The following is a 21,769-nucleotide window of genomic DNA, read 5'->3' as shown; positions in this document are numbered from 1 at the left end:
AGATCTTGTTCTTCGTAGATATTGTTGCTTTATAAACATTATCTGAGAATGTTATAACAGCATCTTGGTTCAAGTTTGTGTCAAAATCAGTCGTATCTTAACTTTACGCAAAAATGTTCAATTGAGCAGTTATTGTTGTGGATTACGCTTTTTGCTGCTTTATTTATGAATCATATTATAGCTTATATGCAAAATTAAAAAATGTCGTTATCTTTCAAATACACATGTCAAAACAAGGCTAATTGATTTATTTTGCAAGTGTTTGTAGAGAGAACCGAAATATGCACCTTATACTGTGTTTTGTCAGATAAAGAAATAAAGAACTTAAATATTTTCTTAACCTTGCTTTCGATCCAATGTAGCATTTGGCAAGACTTTCCACTTTTCATTGTAGACAAACACTGGCGAACAATAAATATTTTGCTAGAATACAAACACAGAGATGGATGGTTTGTGTCCGATAATATCAGAATCGATACCAGTCCGTTGTATCGTAGTTTAACCACAGAAATAAATTCACGGTTTTGATGAAAGTTTCTTTAGTCCACGATATAATAATTTCAAGATTGTTTTTTATTAGGGGGCTTTCAAGGTGCTTCGTTGGACAAAAGTGCTTCACTATGCGGATTTCATCCTGATGCTTTGTTGTAATTTACGTTTTTTATTTTCATGGCGGAATGCCCGATACTTAGATTATCTATAAACTTATCACCGGACATCCTCAAAAGTTCAAATCACATCGCGATAATATCGGCCAAAGTATCGGACGTGTGACCGATCATTCGGTGACGATTGGCGTCAGAACAATTCTTCGTGGTTGTGACGTAACTTCCGGTTGCTGGATGGTCGTCAAGGCAACGCGACGCGATTTCGGTTCGACGTCACACGTCATTTCCGCTTTGCCGCCATTCTGTGACGAAATAAAAGTGATTTTAAATAGACCTAAAGATAAGGCTGTCGATCAAATCGGTTAAATTATTGGAAGTAACTAAACTGCTGGACAACGAAAACTAGATATAAATAATATAATGCATTTGCGACAAGTCAATTAAAACAACATTCCGCTTATTTGTTTTGTGCTGATAGATGTTACCATAAAAATAACACAAATATTGTTAGCAAATAATACTTTCAACTTCTTACATTTACTTCTTTTATCTCAACATCAGCCGGACGATTTTCAAGTTCAGTTTCCATTTCATCAACTTTATCCGCAACTTCTTCCTCGGTTCCGCTTCTCACCTCAACGTCCTGGGTTCCTTCGGTAGTCATGGTAACACTGGGGGCTGGGGGTTTTCCCTCTTCCGCTGTCGTCATGGTAACACTGGGGGCTTGGTAAACCTCCCCCAACTCACCCCCCTCGAACTGGACCACCGAACAAAAACCATCGCGCGAAGAAATCGTCAGGAACTCACCACTAGGACACCTGGATTGTTGTGAGCAAAATAGATTTTGAATAGATTTAGTTGAATTTTAAATAATGTACAATTGTACATATTCTATTAATATTAAAATCAAAATTTTTACCAAGATCGCTCAGAGACCTAGGACCTGAAAATATAGCTTCGTAATACGATACCACGTCATTGTTATTCTCGAAACAAAAGAAACTTGCTGTAGCCTTGGTTTGATTTTGCGTTAAGAAGCTTAGTTTTCTCTAGTTGTTAACCTAATAGTTGTTAAGTAACAAATAGCTGCCTTTGAACCGCGTAACATTGCTGAATACATTAATTTGTTGCCGGACCATCACCGATACTACAGCTTGGCACCAGACGATTCCCTAACCACAATTCACATGACTACTAAGATGGCCTAAACCAGAGATTCCCAAACAGTGGGTCACAATGCCGTTATTTTCCAAGGGCAGCTCTCAAAATCTGATTATCATGTATATAAATAAAATTGATTCCTATCGCTGGTCGCTTTCCACAACATTTTCAAGAACCACTGTGTTAGGCTAACAGTGTGTGATAACAATACCACATGGTAATAAAAGGGTTAAAATATTATTGAAGCAAATTTATAACTGATGTATAATAATTTGGCATCAAAGTTTTCCCGTTTTAAAAATGACGCAGATGAATTCAAGTTATCCTGAAGTAAGTAATTGGTAAACATTTGTAAAATTCCTCACCAGCTTAAATCAGTTATGGAAGCGTAATGTATGTTGGAGATCATGGCGAAGGGTTGAATATGCTGAGTGTCGTAAAGCAGGACCGTCTCACAAGATGCAATCGCGAAGATGCTCCGGTAATCAAGTTTAAACGGAGATTCTGCAAAGTGGATAGTTTTAAGGTTGCTTGTTCCTTATGATTAATATTTTTAGGATTGTGCTTAATTTAATGCTTAATACTAAGTTAAAACACTGATATTTACAAAACATAACTAATTGATTTTGCACAGCATACATACAAAACAATCGACACATTCTTGTGTTAGACTGTGTGGCTCAGGTCGTGAGTTCGAACCTCACCACAGGATAGTTTTACAAACATAATGCAGCAGGCAACGGTGCTATGGTCGTTTCTCGACTTGCTCCCCTGTGAGCCTGTGTAGCTCAGTTCGTAGAGCGACGTGTTAAAAATTTGAACTATTTCAAAATAAATCCACACCTCTTCCATTGATCTGTGGTCTTAGTTTGTAGAGGGTGGGACAGCAAGCCACAATGTTTGCAGGTTCTGAGAGGTTAGGAAGGCAAGCGACTGGTTTCGACAAACAATGCCGACCAAATATCATCACCGTGTTGATCTGAACATAAATAAACACTTAAGTTTTACATTTCATTGAATATAGTCCAATAGAATTAAACAAAAAGTGCATATATTGGGAAATTGTTGTTAAAATGTAGAAATTAGCACTGCTACATGCCTTAGTATCTTAATTAACAGATTTTTACATTTTTTTTAAATACAATAGGAAAAGAAAAAAAATGTATTATTATTTTGTTTTTCATTTTACTTGTTTTATTATCCTAATGACAAATAGATATCGTACAATTATATTTTTTACTATTTTAAATTTTAACATAATTATTAGTCCGACAAATATAAATGTGCCAATGTTGCGATGACCAATTCAGTAATCTTCATCATGGAAATGTTGTAACTTAGCAGACTAATTATGTTTTCCTATGTAAATTACTATCGACTCACTTGTTGTGTTGTTTGCTTTTGTTTGGCTTCAACTTGCAAACAACTCGCTGGGGTGAGGAGAATTTTCCCATCCGATGTGAAGCTTAATCTGAAGCAACATAAATAAATAGAGAAAAATTAGGCCGAGTTTAATATAGTGACAATAAAACATTGTACAACAAAATTGTGAGTTAAAATTAAAGTTTTAGATTGCCAACACCTGGACTAAATAAAAAGCCAAAATTACTGAACTATTTTATTGGCAAAATAACTCCAGACTAGCAAGTGGGGCATATCTTTCCTTTAGTTTAAGCAAACTGATAACTGAACTATTCAAGTTGTAAGTGTTTATTTACAACAATGTAGAATGTTTTTACAGACCTCCTTCGTACAACGGTTTCGTCGTGAAATATCCGCTGCATTTTTTGTGTTATTTCATCTGCTTTCTCATCTTTTGATGAACACGGCTGGTTCATTTTCGAAACGCAATGAACAAGTTTCTTGGTTTGGAGGTTGTAAATTCTCAGAGCTCTGAAATGATAGAGGTGTAATATAACTTATCCACCCACAATACTGGCACGATTTTTGCCTTTACAATTTACAGTGTGCGGCCTCATCGGTTTTCAAATTAGGTGATGCATGTGCATAGTTTTACTCCGACTCCAAAAAAAAATATCTCGATTTATGGTTTTTGAAACATAGAAATTTTGTTTGAAAATTCTTTTAGTTTGTTTTCTATGAAATTATGGAAATCCTGTACGCTTTAAAATATTGTATAAAACAGACACAGAAAAGTAGAAATCTTACCTATCGCAGCTCATCGTTGCAAGATACTGCCCAAGGGGGTCAAGGGTCACGCCGTTGACAAAGTGATTCGCATCGTTGAATATCGTGACCTTTTGACCCTTCTCGATGTCCCACAAGATAGCAGTATGATCGACCGAGCCCGACACAAGAAACTGGTCGTCGCTCGACCAACAGAGGTCATTCACATCCTCAAGGTGACCTCTAGTGGGCACAATATTAAAAATAAATATTCATCAAGAGTTTGACAAAGATAAACAAACCATGACAAAAAATGAACCTAGATTAGTGGTTCTTAGACAATAAAAAAACTCCAAAGGGGTAATTTTGACAATTAAGTCTTTTTGGGGTCATTTTTATGTTGTTTATTCATTCATTCAACTGATTTTAAGAAATGATTGGATCTATTGAGTTCCTCGTAGTAATGATACTAAAACAATTCTTAACCATTAACTTTGATGTACCTCATAAATTCTAACTTTCTACCAATAGGTAGAACCTACCGTAGAGTTTTAACTGTGCACCAAGTCTCAACGTTTTGTCCTTCTTCAAAGATGTTTGGCGCTTCGTCTTTTTCACTTAACTTCCAGATAAAGATGTTACCATCTACAAAACATAACAAAAATAAATTGGCGAATTGTTTTTCACAAGTTATTACTAAAATAAAGCTAAATTATCAAATTTATTTTACTCATGTCGCCATTTTAACTGTTCTAATGAAAATCAGCCATTTCTACTTATGAAGCATAATGGATGGAGTTTGTAGTTAGAAGTAGGTGGCATTTTGACACTTTAAATAAATATTTATTCATTTTCAACAATCATACTTATACTCATGTCTTTGAAGAAATAAGATAAATATTTTAGCCATAATATCAGTGTCTTAATTCACATCCCTCCGACTTTAATTTAGTTCAGTTTTGTAGGAAATTTAAAAGCTGTAATAACCAGTATATACATTATTTCATACAAACTAATTGTCTAATTTAAAAAATCATTGTTTAAACAAAACAAATGTAGACAAATAAATTTTCACCTAAACAAAAACATTTCTTGTTCTCCATCATGGACTGACAGTTTTATGTTTTATATGCAAATAATTTATGTCACATTTTCTTGGTTGTTGAAAATACATGTGTGTGTTTTGTCCACCATAGCCGCACTGGTGGTGTTTAACAACTCTATGAGTGACCGTACTCACCATCTCCAGCCGAGGCAAGGAACCCTGCTTTGTTTGAGAACCTTACGATGTTGACCGCTCGATCGTGACGACTCAGATTGGATAGAAACCTCACTTCTCCGTTACGATATTCCCAGATCTACATCAAAGTTGTAAAATTTCAAAGCAAAAAATTCAGTGTCTTTCTGCCAGAGATCTTAGGCAGGAAATGCTTGCTAAAACCACATCAGTGACGCTATTTAGCGTGTAATATCAACAACCTTTTTACAATGAAATAAAAATCTCGGCAAGAGATGCCTCGCTATAACCAAGACAAATAACAGTGTTTAATAAATCTGGACACTGGTCTAGAATCCTACAAAATAACTATTTGTTCAACGCAAATTGTTTGGGTGCGTCAAGTTTTATTTCTTCTAACTAAGGTCAAAAGTATACCCGCCATTATAACATATACGAAAAACCGGTGCATATTCATTTTCTAGGGGTGCAGGTCTAGTCTGTTGGAAAAAATAGCGGATGGACTTGCCATACTTTCCATAGTGGATGAACTTGGTATCTTATCAGTACTTATGCAAAACCAGAGCAACTTCAGTAAGTGCCTTACTTAATATCTTAACAGTTTAACTCTCACCCTGACATTGTTGTCGAGTCCGGCTGTGGCCAATCGTCGTGGTTGCTTGGCAACAGCAGGCTGGATTGATATTGAGAAGATTGCTTCTTTACCGTGCCAAGAGATTTCGGGCGTGATAACCTTCATACTTAGATGTTATCCAGGAATATCACCACCTTTGTCTATCGCCAAGTTCTCTGAATGTTACCCAACTGGTCTTTTTAATCCTTCACGTTTTTTTTCTGGGGTAAATTATGTTGAAGAAAAATATGAATTGAAAATTTCGCGCAAAAACTCCACAAAAGTCCCAACAATTCCCGCCAAATCCCTTTGTTTTCATTAAACGCTTGAACGCACTTGTAAATTTTATTTATAAGGAAACCGATTTTGTGTTTAAATACATAACATTTGTAATACAATTTAAGGACCACAGTAGCAGATCAGATCATCTACAAATAAAACTTGAAATTGAAAACATTCCTAAACCAAATAGTCCAAGAATAGACAAAGTTGTATGTGATTGGTGAAATATCCAGGATGGCAGACAATGGTTAGAGTCAATATATCATTTTCGCTCCATGTTGATCGTCGCTGCGATGGCCGAGTGGTTAAGGCGTTGGACTCGAAATCCAATGGGATCTTCCCGCGCAGGTTCGAATCCTGCTCGCAGCGTTCTTTTAATTTTCGAGAAAACATCACAATTTTTGCGTTTTACTTGTGTTTCACTAAATACAAAGTAACTAACATAAGGAAGTTAAGTTTTTCTGTTGTTTTTAGCATTCAATACGAGGCGTACACAGATATTTGTTCAGGGATATCAATTCTAAATTGATAGTTTTTTGTTTTTCTTATCTATACAGCTATTACTGTTATGTATTATTACCTAGTCCTAGAACATAGTTTAACATTGGCATTACATTAATTATTTTAATCATATTTAAATAAATGACAAAGATAGCACGGTTCGAAACATTAGATAAGTTATATTTTTTACCAAAGTTCCCCTATCAGCGACATGGTGTTGTTATTGGCGTTTGTTTGATATCAAATGTTGCTAAAAATATTCAATATGCTGCAAAAACCTGTGAATTATTTTGGGTACATTTAGGTGTAAGTGCTAATACAACCACGGTTAGGTATTTTTGCAGTAATAGTAATTTTAGATGTTTCTTTTAATGTTAAATAAAGATGGCGTTTTCCAAACATTGTTGGAAATGTGCCTAAACAATAACCTACTTTTAATATTCTCAACACATAATAATATCACATATTAAAACGCTTAGCAGATTAATCAATTTTGGCTTGAAATTTATATGACTGGCGTGGAACATTTAACAAAAATGTAGCCCTTTAAGAAGGCATTTATCAAACATTGTGAAAAGGTTTTGTAGGCCTGGTGTAGAACAATGCATATAACGCACCGAGCTCGTTAAAACGGCTTTTCCGCTTTAGTTTCACTGATTTTAGTTGAAACATTGTTTTATTGTTTTGTCGACATTTCATTCTTTCCATCCGCAGCACAGCCGAACCCCTGGCAGCAAACATCCATCAGGTTTGGGATGTTTTACATTAATTAGGTCGATTCGCTGGAAACCGGTGTATTGCGCCATAACGCGATCCAACAGTAAACAGCTGGGGCCGGAAATTACGACAGAAACGCGCGATCTGATGGATGGGGTCTAACCCCCCACACACGCGACCTTGGCGAAAGTCGCGCTAATGTTGAGCTGGGTTTGGGCAGAATGGGAGAGGCTTGCTGGTGTAAGGTCAGCTCTTGCTCGGTTCAAAGTGGTTTGGGTTTTTTTACTTTTAATATAGACCACTATTAGCTTTTTGTGGATTTAAAATGTTTTTTTACCTATTTTTGATTTGTTTGGATTAATGGAATCGATTTTTCTAGTTTTTAAATATATACTTGGATATTTTCTGTTGTTTCGAATAATGTTTTTGTTAAAGTTACTTTAGTTTTAGCTTTATTTGGTTCATAAAACCACTAGAATTATTTTCTTTTGTACAGTTAAAAATGTTTTTTTTTAACTTTTATTAAAGACGATTCCTATTTGCGTTGTATCAAATTTAAATGTTTCCAAGTTTTTTAAACTTTAAAATACGTAGCGGCAAGTTAGACTTAAAAAACTACAGATTTTCTACTCTTTAAAATAAAAATTTCTAGTATTCTGTTTAAATCATGATTTTGTTAAGCTACCAAAGTGGTAGTTTTAATTTGTCAAAGTAGACCACTAGAAATATCACCTTTTTAGTAAAGTAAGGAATTTTTACGATACTGAGATTACTGCCCTGATATTATAATAAAAGCAGGTAGAAATAGGTTTTAACACGAGAAACTATCAAGCATATCGCCCTTTTATTAGGACGATAAAATGTTTCTGCTGCTAATATACTAAAAGCTGTATGAATTTTGGGCGAAAAACGTTTTATTGATACGAAATATTTTAGCCAGAAATCCGTCACAACCAGATAAATTAACAAAAGAAAAAAAAGCACAAGAACTTTTAGCCACCGCTTGTAATCTGGATACATTCCGACCGTGGCTAAATTTATTTGGCACTGGGCGAGCCGATTTTCAATTTAAAGAAAAGATCTAAGACATTATAAGTTATACTTCACCGGGTAACATCGAATTTGTTTTTTTGAGATTTAATTTAAAAAAAAAAAACAGAAACGTTTGATTTTAAATTGGTTAAAAATAATTTTAGGTTAATTAAAAGAAACAATCTCTTTTCTTTATTATAGTAATTTACTGATTTTTTGCTTGAGTTGAAGGTTTAGATCGACACTTCTTTTTTTAATTTTAAAACATACCCTACTTCTTTTGTTTTAACTTAAAAGCAAAAAACCTTTAATACACCATTGGTTTAGGCTGGCGATGGCCGCATATTTACATTTAGATTTTTTAGATTTTTTGTATGTAACACAATCTTTTCCTTCTTTTAAATAGAAAAACAAAAACTTAAATTTATTGTTTTCCAGGTTGAAGGCTTAGGGTGGCGATGGCTAACGACGAAAAGACCGATGTTTACGACATTAACCAGCCGATGCGGTTGGGCGTCTATACGCGGAGATGGGTGATCCTGTTCATCTCATGCACCGCCATCATGTTGCGGGGTTTCAACCAGTCATGCTACGGCCCCATCAACAGTGTGTTCGTCAAGTACATGCATATCGCCCCATGGCAGGTCGATTGGTTCATCCTCACGCAGTCAGTCGTCTTCTTAAGCATGTCACTTCCCCTGTCATGGGTGACGTCACGATTGGGATTCCGTAAGTCTTACGTATTGATGACGGCATCGTTGATGATTGGTTTCGCTCTGACGTGTGTCGGCGTTTCCATGGAGACCGGCTTCATATCTGTGATCGTGGGCCAGACCATCATGGGATTCAGCAACATCATTTCCTGGTCTATACCGCCGCCTACCGCCGCAATCTGGTTTCCTACGGCCGAAGTCGCCACCGCTGTAGCGCTCCAAGTGGTGGGCCGTGGCATCGGCGAGTCGATCGGTTCCGTGCTCACCCCGGAAATCGTCAACGTACGTCAACCAAACTCCGAGATCGAGATGCGCTTGATGTGGACTTTTGTGGCTTTCACAGCAATCGCTGCTCTTCTCACAGTTGGGGTTTTCCTCTTCGTCATAGACGGCCCTCCACTGCCACCCAGTGAGGCGCAGGCCAAGGCCTTGATCCAGGAACGCAAGTCAGGTGACCTCCAGAAGCAGTCGTTCAGCGACGCGCTCGCAACTTACAAGCAGGTCATTAAGGAACTCTTCTCTGACCCTTACTTTGTGTGCATCTGGTTTGTCTTCGGAGCTGTCAACCCTGTGTTACGTAACAACAGCGTGCTGCTGACGTCAATTCTCCACAGCAGGTTCAAAGGTCAAACGGAGCTCAACTCCAAGGGGGGGCTGGTTCTTATGGGGGGCTGGATCACCTACACAATCGGAGGTTTCATTGCTGGCCCCATTATCACAAAGACCAAGAAGTTCAAGGAGGTTGTGTTCCTGAGCACGCTCTTCGAGTCCTTAACCTGCCTTGTTATTATGCTGGGAATAAAGTACGCGCTGATCATCATGGTGTACGCGGGGGTTGTGGCTCAGGGGCTCTTCCTAGGGATGGCAAACACCTCGCTCTTTGAGATCCTGATCGAGGTCACTTACCCCAAGCCCACTATGCTCGTCACAATGGTGAACATCATCGGGATGGGAATATTCCGACTCATCTACCCGATCATTGGACGCGTACTTCTCATGTATGTCGGACCCACAGCATCCACAGCCTTCCCATTCGTCCTCACTATGATTTCTGCCGTCGTTATCCTCGTTATGAAATATCCTTACAAGCGACTTGAAGCTGAGTTGAGAGAGAAGTTGACTGAAACCACGCAACTCATCCCAGTTAAAGAGGATAACGGAACCAACGGAGCCACTAATGGAGTCCACTAAATATTATCTTGTCGCTTTATTTTGTATTTTTGCTTTCAAAATTTTAAATCAGGAAAACAAACGCTCCTATATAAATCTTTAAGCTTTAATGTACAACTTTAAAAAAATTGTGAAAGTAATATAAATCAAAAAAAAGCTCCTCTGGTAATTTTAATTCGTGTTAAAGGTTTCTTTACTTTTTAAACTTAATTGTTTACTTTTGTTTAGACCTCTTTCGCCAACTTTTATTGTTAGTGTTACGTCCCAGTATCACAATTGTACATTTGATGTCTTCTACGTTTGTGAATAAAATCATAAGAAAAGCAGTTTTTGTCCTAAAGGTTTGATTTGTGGCCTGACAGGAATCACGGAGGTTACAATAGCGCCGTCTAACGGTAAAACTTTTATTCGATCTTTTAATAAAATAATAAAACGTGAATATAGTTCAGAAACTACGCAAAAAAAACATCGTTATACAATGAATTTACATAAAAATACAAGCGACCACTAAATGATGCAGCAAATAAATATAATAATTGTGTTTTTTAATCTATATAGTTATTTATCTTTAGGAAAAAAAATTAAACAATGTTTGGTTTCGAATCGACTAAATACAGCTTTATATTGTTGTAGAAATTTGAATCTGAAAACATAACATCAAACTAACTATTACTTATAAAAGTTCAACCAAATACTTATCAGCCGTAAAGCGACAAATAAATCGTATATATTTTGGCCAGAAGTTAAAGAAACCATTTCAAGGTTTTAAAAAATATAAAATATCGCCACTATTTCATCTCAGTATGTGAATATAGTAATATCTGTAGTCAGGGTTTTTTTAAGGTTTGATTTGGGTGACCGGACCGTTTCGGTCCCCCAAAACACCTTGAAAAAAACACTGTCGAAGGATATATATATTGAGCGTTCCCTTTAAACATCTTAAAAATATTGCAATAAAACATACAAAAAATACGTAAAAAGTAGCAAATTCACTTGAAACCGATGGAGCCTAAAGTTTGTTAGACGATGTTTCGAAAAAACTTTTTGGGCTAAGACCGACACTTGAGCAGGGTTATGACGTCACCCACAAGTTTATGACGTCACTTCTCGATTAGCGCCATTTTCTCGCCACTGGGGTTCTCTGCGTTGAGTCTCTTGTATGGCGGCCGCATTATGAGGACAGCAATGGAAGCTACGAAGGTGAGGGCGAATGGGAAAGCTGTGGAGGCTGTTGGGCCGCTGTAGGTGAGTAGAGCGCGTCCGATGATCGGGTAGATGAGTCGGAATATTCCCATCCCGATGATGTTCACCATGGTGACGAGCATAGTGGGCTTGGGGTAGGTGACCTCGATCAGGATCTCAAAGAGCGAGGTGTTTGCCATCCCTAGGAAGAGCCCCTGAGCCACAACCCCCGCGTACACCATGATGATCAGCGCGTACTTTACTCCTATAAGGATCACAAGGCAGGTCAGGGACTCGAAGAAAACACTGAAGAACACAACCTCCTTGAACTTCTTGGTCTTTGTGATGATGGGGCCAGCAATGAAACCCCCGATTGTGTAGGTGATCCAGCCCCCCATAAGAACCAAACCCGCTTTCGAGTTCAACGAAGCGTGACCCGCGAACTTTGTGTGGAGAACTGACGAAAGAAGCACGCTATTGTTGCGTAACACAGGGTTTACAGCTCCGAACACAAACCAAACGCACACAAAGTAGGGGTCACAAAATAACTCCTTTATGACCTCTTTGTAACGCTTGAGTGCTTCCGTGAAGGTCTGCTGCTGAAGGTCACCTGACCTTGACTTCTCCAAGATGGCCTTGGCCTGCGCTTCACTAGGTGGCAGCACAGGGGCGTCGACAACGAAGAAATAAACAGCAGCCGTCAGCAGCGCAGCAATCAGTGTGAACGTAACAAAGGTCCACGTCAGTCGGAAGCCAATGACGTCATTATGCTGACGTACGTTGACGATTTCCGGGGTGAGCACGGAACCGATCGACTCGCCGATGCCACGGCCCACCACTTGGAGCGCTACAGCGGTGGCGACTTCGACCGTGGGAAACCAGATTGCGGCGGTAGGTGGCGGTATAGACCAGGAAATGATGTTGCTGAATCCCATGATGGTCTGGCCCACGATCACAGAGACGAACCCACTGCGCATCGACACACCAACCGTTGTGAGCGCGAACCCCACCATGAGTGATGACGTCATCAGCACGTAGGACCTGCGGAATCCCAATCGGGACGTCACCCATGACAGGGGAAGTGACATGCTGAGGAAGACGACTGACTGCGTGAGGATGAACCAATCGACCTGCCATGGATGAATAGAGAGGAACTTGACGAATACGCTGTTGATCGGGCCGTAACATGATTGGTTGAAACCGCGGAGAAATATCGCGGTACATGAGATGAACAGGATGATCCACCTCCGCCGGGACACCCCCAGTTTCAGCGGGGTTTCCCCTACAGGTGCTTCCCCGGCAAGGTTGTCTGACATGTCTTCTCTATTAGCTGGAGCTCCCATTGTGACAAGTCAGTTTGGTTTAATTGAAACTACACGAGAACCTGGAAAGTACAATGGAATGGTTTAGAAACTTTAGATTGAGACATAAATGTCAACTAAGTGCAACAATGTAGGAAATAGTAAATTAAAAAAATCAAATAAAACTTCTGGAAATAAAAGTAAAATTAAAAATTAGAAGAAAAAATTATTGAAATAATTATTAAACTGTTAAAATAAATCCAAAATTGTTGCCATGAAGATAGAATTAAGGCAAGCTTAAACCATCGGACGAATCGTTACAAAGTTCCTTAACAGAAGAACAAGTCATAAGAAAACTTCCTAAAAATTTGGTGACTTTTGCTACCTAAAGCAACACTTTGACGCATTTTATAAAAAAACAATATTCTGCTTTTCGAACGTTTTGTATGGTATCCCGAAAATTACTTCCTCAGATTTGATTTTTAATGTTTTTTTCTGCGTGAGGTCTTTCCACTTTGATGTGGTTTTCAGATTGCATGAAAACTATTGCAATATTCAGAGGACTGCTATTTGCTCTTAACTATGCATTACTGCTCGTACAAATGGAATAAGGCAGTGTTTCTCAAACTGGTTGCAAAAACTGAAATCTCAGCACCTTTTTATTCCTATATAACAATACACTTATATTTCCCAACCGCTTGGAAAACCAACAGGCAAATCATATAATTATCTGGTTTAGAGTTGACATCTTCAAATTTTTTAAACTATAGAGAAAAGGTTTCACAACAGACTTTATTTGCCTTAAAACGCAAAACACTGAACATTTCAACATTTCTAAGTAACTTATTTTTACCTTAACGTTTACCTTAATTCAAATATCGCAGCAGCAGATTTGAGGTTTACGAACAAATTTTAACCAAATAAACCAACTGATCATAAAACGAAAAACAAAACAGCTTCAGTAAAACAGCGAAATGTCCGTTGTTTAACGCCACAACAAATTATTAGATCACCAACGATCAGCCTTCATAATGTGGCACCCGGGTATTTTAACAATGTACACATCGATCCGAAAATACGTCATACCTTTCATTTATTTCAATCGCACCTTCCAATTGTATATTTTATGCCCTTTAATGTTTTCTAAACACAATACAATATAAATAAGCTTTCTGTAACAATAAAATATCACAAACCAGGTAAAAGTATCTTGGTTGATGCTGTACTTGTTTTATTTAAATTTAACTCAAAACAAGTGGCATTGTTGACAGATTTAATATTGTCGAGCTTTCGCGCAACCGTCAACCTTCATCAGGCCACAATACAATCTGTCAACAGTGTCACTTGCTTTTGGGTAAAAATATGTTTATGAAATCTATTCACAACAAAAACTCTACCAATTCAGCGTAAAATTGTAAACATTAATGATATTATCTAAATTCTAAATCTAAACGCTTATGACTGCAGTAATGTAAAATCTCAAAAGGTAATTCACCTTAGAAATACCCAAATCTTTAAAACACCTCACGCCTATAAGTAGCTGCAAAACCTTGATATGGTAAAACTGCTTCAATGATACAGAGTGACCTTCTTTTGAGAAGTAACTTAGTTGAATATGATTTCACATAAGGAAGTTTTAGGCGCTCAGACAAGTAATATAGCGAGTTGCGATTGATGGATAGCAAACGTTTCCTGTAAAAACCTGTGGCCTATTGGCGTTTTGAAAGAACTTTCTACCTTTTTAATACTTAAGTGACCTATTTAAGCTCGGCAATTTTTCCTTAGAGTATACTAGCATTCCATCTAAGGCACAAGTTCACAGTCCTACATACAGACAGGTCGGTTAATTTCGGTTTGGAGGGGGGTCATGCACATTTCCAGGTAAACGCAAAGAACAACAAATAATAACCGGCTGTTCTTAAACGAATTCGTGCGCCAGCTACTCTACCTACTCTAACCGCACGAAACGCGAGAAACGCTTTTGTTTTGTTTGATTTAAATTGACAAAACTTTCAATTTATAAGGACACGTGGCACATGAGGCGCATGAAAGAGATTCGCATATTACTAAAAAACGCAATTAAATTTAACAAAACAGCATTTTATGGTGTAACCCTTATGGTGTAACTGCCCTGGAATAATTAGTGCCGTTGGGTTACCTAGGAAACCTGAGGTTGCCGTTAGAAGTCGTGCACAAAATATGCAACTGAAATATTAGTTTAAACACATTCAATAAGATGACGGAATGACTTGGTGAAAAAGAACATATTTTTAATGGTTCAGCGTTTCGGGTACTTTCACTAATGGCTGTGACTAAATTGTTAATGATTGAAATTGGGCGCTATCGTAAATAACATGCCGGTTTTAAATTAAAACATTACGGCTTTAAATGTGAATCTAAACATCAGAGCAAGTACACGGTATCCACGGTCCCAAATGTATATTTACTTACTGTCGCAAAATTGTACAAGGACTTAAAATATTAAAGTCTATCAAAAGATTCTATGTTTTACCCTGTTTTAGGAATACGAAGTAAGTAAATCACATTTAATAAGGAGATTTATAAAGTTAATGTAGGTCCCAGGTGTGTTAACTCCACCACTTCAACAGCGTAGTATTGCAAACCCCACACCAAAAACTGCAAGTTTTCAGCTCAGTAAAAACTACCTAATGGTTTAGTTTTGCCAAACTATGCAAGTCTAAATGAGCAAAGTGAAAATATGTGCAGTGTGTTCGTTTGTAAATGAAAACGTAAACAGCAGTATTGCTCATATTTTGTAATTTACAAAATCAGCAAAGAGCTGATTGCGAAACAAAAGTTTGCCGCCTTTTTCTAAAACTGACATTTCGCTAAGAATTCCTTGTATTGTTACGTCATAAACACATAACAGGACTCCAACTAAACAGCATTGTTTCAAACTATCTAGAAACTTGTTTAAGAAGGATGTTCTCTGCAAAGCGTTCTAGAACTGATTGATTGTGATTATTTAAAAACTTATAGGAATGGATGCAACAGCGTTAACGGTTTGCGGGTACGGCAAGCATCGAAAGGAGCTTAGCTATGCTTGCTTCCCAACCAAACTGTTTCGTCTGACCAGCAGTGACAAATACTGCTCAATATGGTGGGCACAAGACGGCACTCATATCGTTATAGATGTTCCAAAATTCGAGAAAGAAATACTGAGAAACGACAGGATTCCGACTTCGGATAGTTTCAAAACTATGACTTTTACCAGTTTTATAAGGCAACTGAATTTGTACGGCTTTCGTAAGGTAAGCATATAAATTACTGTGGAAAAATATATTATAAATACTGTAAAATAAAAGATGTTCATTTAAAAATGCCTGTAAAGTATCAGTGATTTGATTTTTGCTTTTAACCCCAATTTGTAAATCTTGGGTTGTTATTTGTGTTACCTAAAAATCCGGTATTTTTTCATTACTGTGTTTTATAATGATCATAAATGGATTTCAACGACTTTTAGCTATTAAGGTGTAGTCACCAGGCGCGGATCTAGGATTTCAGTTTGGGGAGGGCCATGAATTTTTGTCAGATATGACGTCACAAAAGTATACCATTGCGTGACGTCATAATTCAGGTAAAAATAACATCGGCTGGCCGAATAAACTAACTCCTACAAAATAACGCGAAAAACAGACCGTTTGAAAGCACGAAAAAAAAATAAGGTTAGCCTCTACAGTGGGCCGGTTTCCTAGTTTGACCCGGTATGAAGAATATCGCTGAAAGACGCCACCATGTCTATTGTCTACACATCTTGCTTTTTCCCGAAAAGGCGAGAGCAACCGCACATGCCATGGAAAAAGCGCCGAGGCCACGTCACAATAAAACCATAGCGTTGTCTGCTGCGGTCAGCTGTGGTTCTTTCATGACACTTCTCTCAATTTTTAAGTTACTGTAGTTGGTTTTTGCCAAATAAGGTTGCTGAAATGGGCAAAACTCTATGCAGAGTTAATCCTAACATTAGATAGGTTATTCAAATCCTTACACAAGGGTCGGCAACCTTTGTGTAGTAGTCGCGGGCCAAAACCAAACTCAAAAAGTTCTCTGCGGGCCGCACAACATATGTTAAATGAGATTTTGTGTTGTTACAACTTTATAACAATTGTGAATCAGGTGGGCCTCGGATTTTTTTTGACTTTAAAACGTGTTTATAATAATAACTTTTAAGGAGGCAGTTAAGTCTTGGCGCAAAATCGCTAAAAAAAACGTATACTTGGTTTAAAACTCGAGTCCACACGTCGTCACCCCCCTACTGCTATTAAAAAAGTGTAATAAAACTACTTTGAGAAAACACGATAGATCTTTAAAGTTAATCTATTTTAGTGTTTGTTAACCATTTGGGGCACACCTGGCGAGCGAAGCGAGCGCGATTTTTTTGGTATACCGGTATTTCTTTTAAATTTCTTGTTTTTGTTACATTTAAAAAAAAATGGTTAAAAATATTTGTCGATTAGCCTATGTTTGAACACGTTTTCCGTTTGTTCGCGACGCACTTGGCAGCTTTCCACGGCGCAACAGTAAAGAAGCGCTGATCTAGTTCAAAAAGAGCATCAAAACGTAAACACACTAAAAGTATAAAGATCATTGGCACGAAGCGCGAAATTTTTCGCATTTACACACTTAAAATAGTCAAAAAGTATTTAAAATGGACTCGTGTCTAATTAGTCAAAGAGGCGGCGGGCCGGATGAAGTATATTGGCAGGCTGGTTCTAATACAGATTTGCATTAACAACAAAAAAGCTTTTAATTGTACTTGGATTTAAGATTCAAGCAAAACCACAAAGCCATGGCCATATCGCCTCCCCCTAGATCCGCCCCTGGTAGTCACCTAAACTTTGTTGTTAAACTTAAAAATGAAATGTGATTTAAAAAGTTACGTAATTTTATTTGTAATACACTAACCCCAACATTTGTTGATTTTTGCAAACTGTTTCATTTTAGATTTAACTTACTAACTTTTGTCATGACCTCTAATAAATGAGGCATGCCTAGCGATGCCCGATAGTATTGGATCGGAGCCAATAAATAATTCCATATTAATGTGATCATCTCAGCCATGGTTTAGGATCTAACGCATCGACTTCATCTTGAAGTCTAAATTTATCAAAAAGTTTTCTAACGTAAAGGCAAGCTCTGACGAAAACCCTAAAAATCGTTAAAACTTTGTTTATTTGGCCATAGTAATGATGTCTAAAGTGTCGGATATCAAGCGGTAGTAGCCTATTCGTAATCGTCCGATACTCTGGTGGTACCGGTGCCGATCCGACGCGACGTTAATCTAAATTTTATTTGCTTTTTCAACCATAGTTGTGACGTCATTTTGTAAAAAAAGAGCTAATTGGTTCCAACTAAATTACAAATGATCGGTCATCGCTAATCCAGCCCCCCCCCCCTGAAAATACTATCTACCGACTTATCGTGCCCGACCCGATACTTATCGTACATTGTGCAGGTATCGCTCGATATCGACCAACATATCGATCCAATCGACTGGCAGAGGTACGCGCATGCCAACTTCTTCAGGGGGGGTCAGGCCTACTTGGGACGGGTCCGGCGCCAACCTGCCCCCTTCCACTGTAGAGTGGCGAAGGCGTCCAAACAGAGCATGGCCGCCATGAGGAACTACAACGAGTGAGTGCTTTGTTGGTAATCTCTGTAAATGGACGTATTTGTTCAATTCTAAACAGGGATGTGAGGTGGCACTATATAAAGACAGATAAAATCTCGCCAAGCTTTATTAATTTTGATGCTTGCCTTATTTGAAATCTGGAAATCAGGTGAAACTGTTGAACGATAATATTACAAAGTTAAGTAGCTTTCGCCCAACCGTGCTTTTGTTGTCAATGGGAATGCCCGATAATATCGGATCGGATTGTATCGGTGCCGATCCGATACAAAATTTGTGTTGTTAAGCATGCTTTGCGATCCTAATATTTTGAGAATGTAACACTAAAAATCGGAGATAATAGAATTCTTAACACAGATGAAAATTTTGGCCTAATAATCTGATAAATTATTATTTTATTGCACTCAATTTGACCAATTTTTGTTTATTGACGTTTGACCGGTGGTAATGACGTCATTTTGTTGTGGACCGGATAGTCGAGCTTTCACCCAATATATCGGCCAAGGGGAGTCGGAATAAACCAACAAGTATTGGACACCCTAGTAATAACTCTAAGCCCTACCTTGCGCATCAACAGTGTTTATTAGGGTAAATTGAAGCAGGGCTGCGGAGTTGGTTAAAAATAACCCGAGCCCGACTCTACAGCTTGTATTCCTTCCATTTACGTAATTATAATAAGGTGGATATTCCGCAGCCCACTTATACGGGTGACAATACAACTCATCCACCCACAATACATGTTTGGAAAATGTGCACAATATGCTATTCCGCCTTTACAATTTGCAGTTGACGGCAATATCAGTTTTAAAAGTTACTGCGCATCACTCAGTAAGTTTTACAAACTCTTGCTCGAGACTCCGCAGCCCTGATTTGAAGAACCGAAAAGGTTTATAAATATCTTCATCTGTCTCAATATAGCAATTTCTGTACCTACAGGAGAATAACTATTTGTGCATACTTCGATAAATTAGTTGCAGTATAATGGTTTAGCATTTACCAAAGCCACACGCTAAACCACACAGTTTATAACACACAGACATGTGTAGCGCCAAACGTTTTGTTCCCAGTGCCGTGGCCCACCACCTCATGTGCCTTGGACTCCGACCTTCTCGCAAAGGACCGCGCGTTGCTAGGACAACGGCACCTGGCAACTTCGCGCATGCGCACATCCCCTACCAACGAGCGTTGCCTGGCAACCTGGCAGGTTTGTGCTGCGTTTAAGTAAGATATAATGACTATAATTTTAGGGTACAAAAATAAACACGGCTTATCTGGTGAATTATTTTTGTTTTATTTTTTTTAAGAAAAACAAAAAAATTATTGTATTTATTTCAAAATAGAAAAAATCGAAGAATCTTTTTATTTTTTTAGAATTTTTTTGCTAGTATTATTATTATTTAAGATTCTTTTTTTACAAAATTAAGTTGTTTTCCACTAATCTTCCTGAGTCTTCCCTTCCCCCAAGGTTTCCTGCCACAAACCCCTCCCGCGTTCGTCCCAATGTTCCACCAGGTGGCGCTGCAGGTGCCGACCGGAAGTTACGTCACAAAACAAACAATGGCGTCCCCTCTGCCACTAGGTGGGGTTGCTCAGCTGCAGCTCGGAGCGAGAAATTTACAAACTAACAACCAAGGTCAGTCTTGTGCAATTAATTTGTGATTTTTTAAGTTGCAATATACAAGTATGCGGGTAAGCTTTAAATTAATATTAAATTAATATAAACGAAAAAAAGTAAGTATTGGTAAAATAGGATACGAGCTACAAAGTTTGAACAAAGTACTTAACAATATAACCGGTTCCGACTAATATGAATAACATTTTAACAAGGGTACAAAATTAATTAATTATAAATTTAATAATATGTTAACACACATTTAAGTTCTATTAGTAATGCAAGTATCCATATAAATTGGTTAGCGAATTTCAAATGAAAAAAAAAAGAAAATCATGCGCTACTTTACGTAATAGATACTGCCTTACCTAAGGTTTTTATATTTATTGTATGTCACTTATAGGGATGTTCAAAGTAGAATCCCAAGGTATTCTAGAATAGTAGGTTTCGAATCCAGAATAACGAATCCAGAATAGCAAATCCTAGTATATTTTTATTACATTATTTAACCTCGATTTTGTTTGGGGAAGGAATTAATCTTAATCTACCCTACAGGGCCCACAATCACAGCAATAAATCGCCGAAACAATTTTCTAACTTGTGTACATTATAATAAAAAAAATCTGCCATATGTTTAACATTCTTAACAACTGTCATTTGAAGCAGTTGTGTAAACTTTAATATGTCAACTGTCCAGGTTGTTCCAAAACTTATATTTTTGCCAATAGTGAGTACAATGCAACACTGCACACAGAAGTCTTAAGCAATTCGGTCCTGTTTTTTCAAGCATTGTTTGGTCTTGGGGCTTATTTTTTTACTAACGTTATCTGGTATGCAGTCAAATAGTGTACTGCAAAGAATACAAAGTTACTATTTGTAGCGACTTTTTAGTTATGTTGAGAAACTTATTGGTGGTATCCTATATTCGTTTAATAAGTAACAAAACCTAAAGTCGCTAAGTGAGTTCTATCCGGGTAATTATAAATTCTATTCTGTCCTTAGGAATAATCAAACAACACAAATGTATCTCTTTAGTATATATTGGGTTAAGTGTAAAAGATGAGCGTTAATAACTATCACAAACAAGAGTTAGCATTAATATCGGCATTACACAAATCTACTTACAATATTATTGTCAAATCATAACATGTTACTGCAATAACCACGAATCAAAACTGGCATATTAGAACCGAATCGTTCTCAAATATATAGCACAAAATGCAATACAATTTAGCAAAGTCATCACGCTAACAATTCTACTTCTGGCCAAGTTGGTAATTTAGAAACACAAAAAAGTCCATCAGTCGTTCAAAGACCTGCAGACTAGGCCAGCAGGAATTTGCTAAGATAAACACACGGGACTGGGCGTCCACTTATCTTGCCCGAGTGGCCATCGCTTCGGGCAGCGAATGTCGCTCGCACGCACAGGCTACATTAACAGTGTATGCTCTAAATGACCGAAATAAAGTCGTGGTAATGTACACCTGAAAAAGATAGAAAGAAACAGACAATAACTACATTAATTTCGAAATACAAAAACACTTAAGAATTATCGCCGTCTTAAAACCTATTTAATAATTCGTAATAACTCCTAATGATAGTGGAACTTTGAGATTATATGCTTGTGACAATTAACAAGTTTAGGTGTTTACTGTGTTGATACACACGTAACACTATTGCCGTCCAAAAAATAACCTTTGCCGAAAATGCATATTAACATGTCGCGTAATATGTGATATTGTCTCTTGGACGAAAAAGTCTGGTTGCATCGTAGTCGCACAAAAAGCATGACGATGGTCGCAGCCGGTGCTCCATATTTGGCGAAAACCGTGAGTAGGTTTTTCCAAAGATTCCTGCAGCGTTTCC

The 21,769-nt window shown here is 37.6% G+C and overlaps 3 protein-coding genes and 1 non-coding gene across 4 annotated transcripts; 2 read left to right on the top strand and 2 right to left on the bottom strand.

The window, feature by feature from the left end:
* Nucleotides 1–159: 159 nt before the first annotated feature.
* Nucleotides 160–5,959, bottom strand: LOC146137153 (chromatin assembly factor 1 subunit B-like). Its single transcript, XM_083394047.1, has 10 exons — nucleotides 5,747–5,959; nucleotides 5,137–5,254; nucleotides 4,439–4,541; nucleotides 3,939–4,139; nucleotides 3,513–3,662; nucleotides 3,153–3,240; nucleotides 2,613–2,748; nucleotides 2,135–2,273; nucleotides 1,144–1,426; nucleotides 160–910 (listed from the first exon to the last, which is right to left on the bottom strand). The coding sequence occupies exons 1-10, from the start codon at nucleotides 5,870–5,872 to the stop codon at nucleotides 779–781; spliced, it is 1,476 nt and encodes a 491-aa protein (XP_083250173.1). The 5' UTR covers nucleotides 5,873–5,959; the 3' UTR covers nucleotides 160–778.
* Nucleotides 5,960–6,315: 356 nt separating this feature from the next.
* Trnas-cga (transfer RNA serine (anticodon CGA)) lies at nucleotides 6,316–6,397 on the top strand. The gene has a single exon. It is a non-coding gene; the product is annotated as a tRNA-Ser (tRNA).
* Nucleotides 6,398–8,720: 2,323 nt separating this feature from the next.
* Nucleotides 8,721–10,487, top strand: LOC146137151 (choline/ethanolamine transporter FLVCR2-like). Its single transcript, XM_083394021.1, has one exon. The coding sequence runs from the start codon at nucleotides 8,737–8,739 to the stop codon at nucleotides 10,180–10,182; it is 1,446 nt and encodes a 481-aa protein (XP_083250147.1). The 5' UTR covers nucleotides 8,721–8,736; the 3' UTR covers nucleotides 10,183–10,487.
* Nucleotides 10,488–11,261: 774 nt separating this feature from the next.
* Nucleotides 11,262–12,686, bottom strand: LOC146137150 (choline/ethanolamine transporter flvcr2a-like). Its single transcript, XM_083393734.1, has one exon. It carries the CDS (start codon nucleotides 12,684–12,686, stop codon nucleotides 11,262–11,264), a length of 1,425 nt encoding a protein of 474 aa, XP_083249860.1.
* Nucleotides 12,687–21,769: the final 9,083 nt, after the last annotated feature.

This window comes from Ascidiella aspersa, chromosome 7 (genome assembly GCF_963924565.1).
Source record: "Ascidiella aspersa chromosome 7, kaAscAspe10.2, whole genome shotgun sequence".
In the NCBI taxonomy this organism is placed as follows: Eukaryota; Metazoa; Chordata; class Ascidiacea; order Phlebobranchia; family Ascidiidae; genus Ascidiella; species Ascidiella aspersa.
This window is presented reverse-complemented; position numbering and strand designations above follow the sequence as displayed.

What these genes read in the sequence shown, in the direction of transcription:
- LOC146137153 (XM_083394047.1), bottom strand. Translation starts at nt 5,872, where the DNA reads ATGAAGGTTATCACGCCCGAAATCTCTTGGCACGGTAAAGAAGCAATC. An exon ending in CCTTGCCTCGGCTGGAGATG is followed by an intron (nt 4,542 to 5,136) that starts GTGAGTACGGTC and finishes TATGTTTTGTAG; the next exon opens with ATGGTAACATCTTTATCTGG. An exon ending in ACCACAGATCAATGGAAGAG is followed by an intron (nt 2,274 to 2,612) that starts GTGTGGATTTAT and finishes TCCACTTTGCAG; the next exon opens with AATCTCCGTTTAAACTTGAT.
- LOC146137151 (XM_083394021.1), top strand. Translation starts at nt 8,737, where the DNA reads ATGGCTAACGACGAAAAGACCGATGTTTACGACATTAACCAGCCGATG.
- LOC146137150 (XM_083393734.1), bottom strand. Translation starts at nt 12,686, where the DNA reads ATGGGAGCTCCAGCTAATAGAGAAGACATGTCAGACAACCTTGCCGGG.